This window comes from Antrostomus carolinensis, unplaced genomic scaffold (genome assembly GCF_000700745.2).
Source record: "Antrostomus carolinensis isolate BGI_N321 unplaced genomic scaffold, ASM70074v2 scaffold2173, whole genome shotgun sequence".
In the NCBI taxonomy this organism is placed as follows: domain Eukaryota; kingdom Metazoa; phylum Chordata; class Aves; order Caprimulgiformes; family Caprimulgidae; genus Antrostomus; species Antrostomus carolinensis.
Genome location: NW_010304274.1, coordinates 60,341 through 70,289, shown reverse-complemented (window position 1 = coordinate 70,289; position 9,949 = coordinate 60,341). Strand labels below are relative to the sequence as shown.

General features: G+C 36.4%; 1 protein-coding gene across 1 annotated transcript in view; it reads right to left on the bottom strand.

Annotated features, from left to right (window-relative positions):
- Nucleotides 1-4,160: 4,160 nt before the first annotated feature.
- CALCRL (calcitonin receptor like receptor) overlaps nucleotides 4,161-9,949 on the bottom strand; it is a 28,217-nt gene continuing 22,428 nt past the window's right edge. The window contains exon 12 of the mRNA XM_010164371.2: nucleotides 4,161-4,418. Within this exon, the coding sequence (XP_010162673.1) occupies nucleotides 4,197-4,418 (222 nt within the window). The 3' untranslated portion in view covers nucleotides 4,161-4,196. The remainder of the gene's footprint in view (nucleotides 4,419-9,949) is intronic.

Genomic DNA, 9,949 nt, shown 5'->3' with positions numbered 1-9,949 from the left:
AAAGTTGTTTTAACTTATTTTTTTTAGCAGCTATTGCAGAAACTCAAAGGACTTGCGTAATTAAAAAAAATTTGAAGCAGTGTGTTTCACTCTGGAAGCAGATAAGCAGTCCTGTTCAAAAATGGGATTTATTCTAAGTCGGACAAAATGAACGTCAGTTTTCAGAGACCGAGCAAATTAAACAGAAATCCTGCAATTTGCACTTTCCACTAGATCCCTAAATTTGACAGAACGAAGAAGATAGATAGATAGATATAGTTACTTTAGTCTCTAGGCTGCTGCCAGCTCATGAAGGAACAGAAAATTTGGCTTCTTAAAACAAGTAAGTATTAATAACTTTTTATTAAAAGGTGGAAACAAAGAAATAGGAATATGAAGCTTTTGAGTAAATAATTTTAAGTGCAGCCAGCTTCCTCCAGAAAAGCAGCACTAAAGATGTAAGTATTAAATAAACAAACACTTAAAAACTGAATAATTGTAGCAGCTCTTTGTAATTAACTTCTCCCAGGGTTAATATTTAGTTAACACAGCTGTGAAAGTCTAATTTAGATCAGCTTTGTAATTTCTATATTACAACACAAGAGATCTGAATAAATGTAGTAATAGTTTATTGATCACAAACATAATACTTCTTTCAGCAATTGAAATGCATGATGATTCATATGAACAAAGTGAAAATAAAGCATAACCAAAAAATAACTTCACATTTTTTTCCATTTCATTCTTAGTGTAAGCAATAAATACAATGCTATACCTTCTATTAATCTTATTTACATAGTACAATACTTGAATATTGCCTGGTTTCCAGCCCAAATTTCTGATGACAAGAAAAGGAGTATGTGTTGCAGCCTCTAGTAGATCATCACAATGAAAAAATACATAGCATAAATGCTGATATTAAAACAGAGGGGACCCTGCAACGAAGTGTTTCATTAATTGAAGACAGTAGCATTAAAAATAGACATTCCCTCTCACAGAATACTAACATGCTGGTATTACAGATACCAAATATATGACAAGTATTTCTGTAGCCCCTGTAGACTGATACAATAAATCCTCACTAAAAATTAAAAAATAAAGAGCAAATAATATCAGGTGAATGTTTGCATGTTCAAAGGAATCTTATAGCCCCAAACAGAGTTTACTTCCATCCCAGAGAATACAGATCAGGACTACAACATTCTGTAAAGTAGAAAATAAGTCATAAGAAATTAACATAAGGATTTGATTTTAATTTATTGTGATGGAAAAAAACATTTTAAGAAGCAGCCCCTTCTCTTGGTTGTGTAGGAACTGTAAAAGGTGAGGTAGGAAGGCAAAATAGGGAATTTATATTTTCCAATTAAAATAGGAAATAGGTTAGTTAACCTCAGGGGGAGGGGGGAAACGCAGCTCTCCTATGCCATGTAACCCTCCACAGCCACAAACACTTTCTTGCACGTCCAGCTGGCTGTGTGTTTCTTTTCCAAAGTGAAGGCAGATGTGTGCTTAGAAGCATGCTGTGATTTGTCCACCTAGAAGTAGGATGATTTCTGTGCAAAAACAATTTTCCCTCCTGAATTACTATAAGAAGTAATTATAAGTTTCTCTAACAGAGGATAGGGAGCAATTAGCAACTAGTACTTTGCATTAAATGATAAAACTTTATAGGCTATTACATTTGAACTGCCTAGCTGAGAAAGGAAGCTTAATTCAGAATCTAATATTGTATCACACTCTAAACCATCACATATGTTTTAATTACAGCAACCTACCAGGTACCATTGAAATAATTGTCTGATTATATGCCATAAAGGACTTCAAAGCACTTTTAAATGGACAGATATCTGCCTGGGCTTTGATTCTCAACTGGTACCCATTGATTCTGAAAATGGAACTCAAGACAGATTTATACCAGGTGATGATCTGGTCCCCAAGTAAAAAGCTGCTGTGCCAGAGCAGGGACTTTCTGCATCACTAATATTTTCAGAACATTGCACAGATTTTAACTAACACTATAATGCTCAGTAAGAAGAGTTGTAACTAACCTCTAGGCATGTTGTAGCAGATACCATTACTGTATTTTTACAATTTAAGAGATTGCGACATTTGATTGCCAGATTTCACACTATGCTAAAATACAGAATCCATGAATCCAACCAATTTTTCAAATCATTCCTATCAGTCAACCAGACAGCCTTGCAGGAGGACGGAAATCTTGATTTGTACATCCTAGCTGAGATTCTAAAGCATTAATAAATCACTTTCTAAATTCAATTCCAGACATAAGGACTGTAAAAAACTACAGAAAGGTGCAAGTGGCTTGAACTTACTGCATCCTCCTCATGTTTTCCTTCTAAATACAAAGCATTACAAGCCTTATGAAGTCACAAACCAATAAACACTATGACAACAAATTAACTAGATGCTAATGAAGCTTACAGAAAGGCTACTGACAAAAATGTTTAAATGTTAAAATCAAGTTGTTCATATACAAAATTAAGTATTTCAAACTGAAGTGGTCTCAGAAAGATCTGTCTTTTTTTTTTTTTTTACTGGCTTCCATGCACCAGAAACATTAATTAGCATAATAGACTATCAGCTCCAGCATCTACTTTTGTTCTACTTCATTTTGTTTTTTTCCCCACTTGAAGTAGACTTACCTGCAAAATAAACAATAAAACCTTTTTCTACTTTTGTGATTTTTAGTAAGACTTTTCTAAACTCATCTCATATCATGCCCTCATTCTTGAGCATTCTTCTCATTTCACTTAAGAAAACTATTTCTTTAAAGCATAAAGAGTTACAAAAACATAGATTGCTATAAAGACATATTTTCTCAAGACCTTCCTGACAACTTCCTCTTTTCCACTGAGACCTTTATTCACCAGCAGAACCAAAGAAACAACTTATAAAGCACTGTTCTAAGCTAAGTAAAAGATAGAGATTCAGAATCAAGCACTCCAAAATAATATTAAAATTCTCCATCCAAAATGTAATGAACCTTTATAAGCCAAACCTTATATTGGATTTTCCAAATAATGAAAATTACTAACATTAATATGCTTGATTAATCTGAATCTTTTATACTGGCTTTAAAGGTAGTATATCAGTTGCACTGCATTCAGTCTTGAATGCTTTTCTCAGACAAAAACCCCTACAAAATTCATCAAATCTTTGCCCCAAGAATTAAGGAATAAATTATCAAGCATATGGCCAGGGAAATACTTAAAAATAAAACAAAATGACAACAAATTCTATACATTATATTTTCCCTGTTGAGTAAATTCCTTAAGCAAACAGTGAAGTTCCATCAGGTTCAGTTTTGTATTAGTGTCAGGAAGGATGTGCAGTTATTCAGGGAACTACTTTTCTTTCTGGCAGAAAGGCCTCATTGATCTTGTCTGTGTTAAAGCCAAAAAGAAACTTACGTAAACTTGAAGAGAAGGAGATACTCCTGTATATACAAAAATAGTTTAAATAAAATTGCTGAAAGCTTGCTGTAAAATATTACATTGCAATATAGAAGTAGAGTCTCAGACTTGCACTCATGTCTCTATGCTTGATTCAAAATAGTAGGAAAAAAAAACAACCCAAAACCAAACCTGGCCAAACCAAACTATCAATATCTTTGACCAAATCAAACCACTGATATCTTTGAGTCTGTTACACAGACTACCTGTTGGGCTTTTTTTGACAGTCAAATGCTGGATGCAATATTAACCTGGACAATCTATTATTATTGCACCTACTTTAACAATTTTCCTTTCTTCTGGTTTAGGTTGAATTAAGACAATACAGTATGGTATTTACACTCTAAGATTCTATAGGCATATGAAGTGGCTTCAACACAACACAGTCTTATACAAACTTCCAAGAAAATAAGAAATCCTTCATTGATTCCCATTGTACAAAAAGTTGCCAACTTTGTCTACACAGTAGAAACTGAAGAGGCAAAGTTTGTATCCTTATATAAATGCACATACATATAGATATATATATGTACAGCTGTCCATACTATATAGATACACAGAAATGCAAATATATGTATATATGCATATATATACATACATATGAAAAAACATGTTGGTTTAGTTTGCATCATTCAGGAAAATAACATATCCCAAGTTAGGTAAAATCTTCTGGCCATGAAGTCATTAAATCAAACTTGGAGTTCCCGAGGGTAAGCACATGGGCATCTGCTGAGCCTTTGGCAGTCAACCGTACAGCTTTTCTGTTTTTAAAACAACACTCTCCATGTCATGGTAACCCTTCCCATTTAAATGTTCACTGGTGCAGTCATGATTGTAGCTGTAGCCCTGAACATCACTGATGGACGATACAGTGTAGGAAGCAGTGCGCGTAGCATCCGAGTGGCTGAAGCTGTGCTCAAATTGGATTTTGTACTGATTCCAGTGTCTTCTCAAAACAGCTTGGACCTATGCCAGAAAACAAAAAAAAAAAAAAAAGCACATAAATCCCTTGGATATGAGGAAGAAATTCTTTCCTGTGAGGGTGGTGAGACACTGGAACAGGTTGCCTAGAAAAGCTCCTCCCTGGAAGTGTTCAAGGCCAGGCTGGAGGGAGCTTTGAGCAACCTGGTCTAGTGGAAAGTGTCCCTGCTCAGGGCAGGGGGGTTGGAACTGCATGATATTTATGGTCCTTTCCAACCCGAACCATTCTATGATTCTATGAAAGACATCATTGGCCTTCATTCAGTGATGCATAAGTGCCATAATAAATGTGTCTAAGCCAATCAGGTAGTGAGGATCAGTAACCCTGGAAAATGGGGGTATCTACACATGATCTATCACATGCAATGTTCTGAAATGTTTACAATTTAAGTAGGCATTATTCTTTGGAACATTTGGTGTGAAATAATTACATTTTACAATTGCAGTGTACTAGTCGCTCAGGAAAAGCACAGAACACAGGAGGAGCAGCAGCAACACAATTTTCTGCTTTCTCCCCTGTGAACTGGAGTCCACTATGGACAGATCAGATTTACCAATGAAAAAGGTCATTTCTATTCACCCTTACATTCAAAAGGCAACATCCTCAGCAGCTGTAAATTCTTATACTCTCTACAAGCCATCATTTACATTTGCTGTGGTTCTGGCATAAGAAAGTTTTTCTTAATTTCTGACCATACTTTAATCAAATGAATAGAAGGACAATTTCCCAAACTCCTTATTTCTACCAGGGTTAAAAATAAAGCTGACAAAATAGCTGAAGGCCTCAGCTTGTTTACATGTCTCCACTGAAAGGATATTATGTTTATCACGGCCTTCCTCTCCTACAATGTGGTTAAACACCTGTGCATATTGGATTGATGAAGTGGCACATTCATGAAATTCACATGGAATTAGTTTTCAGTGAAGATGCCAAGTGAGGAATGCTAAGAATGGTAATAGCTATTGTTGTTGCTTTTTCAAGAGATTTTTTTAATGTTAAAAAACTGCCCACAGATCATGAATATTTAATTTCCTTTCCAGCCAAACTTTGTACACAAAGTAATCCTGCAGTGACTGGCAAGGCAGTAACTTTCAAGAAATGCTGGGGGAACACTGACATGTTTATCCAGCAGTGCACCCCAAATCACAAGGCCTCATTCACAAGCACGACCTTCAGTTCACTTTGTTATGTACAAATGAACTAAACAGTGAACAACGATTCCCCCAGTTAAAAGCTGATATTGTGGGTAAATATTTTAGGATTTTCCATATGTCTTCAGGGTTTCTTTTGCTTTACACTTCCCTACCACAATGGCTTCCTTTGTCTAATTTTACTCTGGCTTTAATTATGAAAAATAAAAATAAATAGAAGAAAAGGGATGTAATTTTTAGACTTCCTGCAGTATGGTATCAGAATCCTCTGTTTAAAGGAGAACTTCATATTTCTCAAAATCCTTACAAAGAAAATGTAAAAGGGCAAAGGAAGAATTATCAACTGAGTAAAATAAGAAATTAATATTTTAGGGCAAAAGAGCAGCTCTTTTACTATTCATATGAAGAGCTCTTCATATAAAAATTTTGTATTTCTTGCAGGCCTAAATGGAGAGTTCTTATTTCACCACAGGAAATTTTTGATTAATTAATTGGCATTGCGTAGCAACGTTGCAGACACACTTCTCTGCTATATCAATATTGCATGGCCACTGCAATCAATTTCCTGGTCCACAGCCACCCAGGTCAGTCTGTTGTCTTACAGGAGTTACGTATGCACATATGTAAATACAATTTGCCATTTTCTATGTTTTATAATCTACCATTTAACCTTTAAATGCATGTTTACCAAAGCCTCTACAAGCACAATGTCTTATTTTAGCTGGAGAATATCAGGCATACAATGCAAGGTTTATACAAAAAATTCAGCTTGACTGCAAAATGTACCAAAACAGAGTGAATCCCTGCCTGTCTTGAGGGGAACAACGGGCATGCCTTAGATCTTCACACAGGCTGAATGCATTTCCTGTAATCCCTCAGAAAGCCAAGAGATTCAAAATTGCATCTTTTCCAAGAAGGAAGCTTGGAATTTATTTTTAAATCTTATCAATCAGTCTGTGCATATCACTAAGCTATGTTCCATTTGTTCTCCTTTCCATAGTCAATTACCTCAATAAAATTAGTGTTTTATTGTAGACACATACACAAAAAAAAATACATATTGAGCAATTTTCATTTCAGACAAGGTTGGCTTGAGATGGGAAAATGTCAGCAACTGCAACTAAATGGCTTAACCAAGGTCAAAGACTTCTATTGGCAGAGCTAGGAAATAAACTAGACTTGCTAAGGTGCAAAAAAGCTTTACACGCAGGTCCTCTCCCACACTTCCTCCTGGTTGTTCACTAACACTTGTTTGTCTGATTTTCAATTGTCAATAATATTTGTAAACCAGTCCTATAGGATATCAGTTCCCAGAGCCGAAGAGATCCATCAGTACCCCTCCAAGACAAGTGCCTGTTCAGCTTGCTCTCTGCCCAGTGACAGATTGCTGTACAGAGTGTCCCCTGTACAGGCTAACACCATTTCCTCTATGCCCACCCCAGTGCCCATCATGGTACATTTCTCTTCATCCATTTTGAGCTAAGCCATGTATTTCTGGCATTCTTCCTAAATACTGCTGAATCAATATTTCACCTCTGTCCTACTACATGTCTATTGTAGGGTGTGACATCCTTTCATTTATTATTACTATCTTTCAGTCTTCTCTAAACCGTCTGTGGTGGTTTCACTCCTTTGGCTTGCAGCCAAACACAGTCACAAAACCAGGACACCGTCCAATCAATCATTTATAGAAGAAGATGGGAAAAAAATGACACAACTAATTTTCACCACTAATTATACTCTGTTTAACAATATGCATGTCTACCCCCTAAGTGACAACAGAACTTTGTTATAAGAACAGATATTAAGCAATGCATTTAATGAAAGTAATGTAATAAATCCAATTGTATTTCTCTGCAATTAACAGAGATGCCAGTTCCGGCTGGAAGATTCTTACTTTCTCACCTTATTAATTAGTAATGGCTCTTTTTGAAGGGCTCCTCCTCCAATCAGCTCTTTATCATAGTAGTAGCTCTATGTTCAGTAGAGCACAAATTAAACAGTTCAGTAGCCAACAAGGAGAAAAAAACCCACAATGCAACCTCACCTATTACTAAAGGGATTGTATAATCCTGCAGACCTGAGACCATAATCAGGGTTTGGCTCCTGATATTTGCTATAGAAAACATTAAAAGGTACAGTAGCAGTTGGGCAATGCTAAGATTTAGCTAGAAAGAAATTAGTGCTTTAAGTCTTTGCCCCACTGTCACTCAAAGCGTTGATTCCAAGATCAGTATTCACCTTTAAACCACAGACTTGCTGCAGACAAGCATTAACAGCACTCTCAGATGCCTCTCATTCTGTACGGTCTCTAATGAGGTGTTGCTGGGACAAGTGATGATAAAAAGCAGCATCTTGTACACAACAGCCAAGCCACAGTTGCTGGCTTTGTTCAGGCATTGCTATGACAGCAACAGACTGTAATGGCAACAGAATACACGTGTGCCTGCGGGCTCACATGCCAGAAGCAGAATCTCTTAGTAGACAAAGGAAACTTTTTTTTTTTTTTTCTGTGCAGACATTTTTTCCTGACTACACTGTCATTCTCTCCATGGATTTCCTTACCGATACAGTTGTTTTCAAAGCAGTAAGTCCCTTCTTGAACAAGGTGTAATGAGGGGAAAATAAAAAAAAAAAAAGTGAATAGTGGTCACTGAAGCACTGAACCCAAAACTGTTTCAAAAAGCATAAATTTCCACTCTGTGGAGAGCAAATATGGACATGTATGTTTAACTGACAAAGTCAAGGCATGGAGTCTAAGAATTAAATGCCTAAATTAATAAATGTTAAAATGCCTAAATCCCCTTTTAACATTATCCTGTTGGCAGATGTTCAAGAAGTGATTCACCTGTTACCGTATGTAGGAGTTGCGGAAGAGCTCATCTTTTACCACCAATCAGCCCACGGTGAATTGAGAGTACTGAATTAGTGGGATGACTCAGGTTTGCTTTTCTTACACAGCAGAAGAGAGCGTGTAAAAAAATATGAGTTTGTAACAATGGAATATTAACAGATACAATTCTTATTGGTTATATCCTATTTTAAAATTAGGGTTTCAATTTCAGTAATAAAGTAGCCTCAGAAGATCCACAAGGATTAGAAGGCAGAGCTGAGCAGTGGGCAATATTGTTTCAGAGAAACTTCAGCAATTTCAAGTTTCCTCCTCCCCCCATTTTGCCCTGGCACAGACCAAATTATCTGATTTTTTCCAAATACCTGTTTTTAGGAGGCATTCTGAACAATAACATTTAGAAGGTTAAGAGTGTGTGAAATACCAATGCTGAATGTGGGCAAGTGATCAAATCAGATTCAAAATGCTTAATGAATTATGTGTTCTGCTTTGAATCAAATACATAAGCAGGGAGTTGAACCTGGATCTACTTTATGTTAAAACCAAATCAAAACCACTGCCCACTGACCTGTGAGAAAGCCTCTCCGTCTTTTCTGCCTCCTTGGAAAAAAAAATAATTGAGTCATACATTTCAGGTGGGGAGGCAGGAAATAAACCTTGAAACCGCATGGAAGTTTTATTGAAATTGTCAGCTTTGGATTGAGGAAGAGGAAGAAGGGTGATTTACATTTATTAGCCAAATATGTACCTGTAAGGAAATATGACTGTCCAATAACATTATAGAAGCACACTGATAGAATTTTATTACAGCTGATAAAAGAAACTAAGGGTTCAGTCATATGAAAACATCTGGTTACTCCCACACATCTGCTTACAGCCATATACTGAACTGCACTACATGCAGAACAAACGAACAAGCAGATGTGTAGGAATAAGTGTAGGATTGTAATTGTTCCTCTGCCAAAAGTGTTGGAAAAGTTCCAGTTAGTTTTTGGGTGAAGTGTTTTTATTCATTTGTTGGTTTTTGGGGGGGTGGGAGGGGAGGTGTTTCCAAGCAAGAGCCATATTGACAATTTTTTATATAGTGTTTTTTAGCCTTCCTACCACTTTGATCTCTGACAGACACTGTAAGGCCATGTGAGTGTACTCTCAACCACAGCTTGGGGGCCAGAGTTTCTAGGTGGAAGCGACTGCGTGCACTCCACAGTTCCAGGATATCTATTGATATCTATTCAAGATAACAGCAAAGCTTGTTAGCTTCAACAGGGTCAGCGCTGAATGTTACTGAAATACTGAAACATTCTAACTTAAGAACAAAGAAGTTTGTTCTTGGAATTGACTGATGGTTTCTTAAAAGTGCACTTCTTACTCAACACAAATTTCTGACCCAAGAACAATGAGCTATTAAGTTCTGACTTTTGGAATGATATTTTTCAGCAGTGCTAAAAAACAGTTTTCTGAATTTCATCCTAAAATTTTCCCAAAGAGCTGTCATAACACAACAGTACACCAG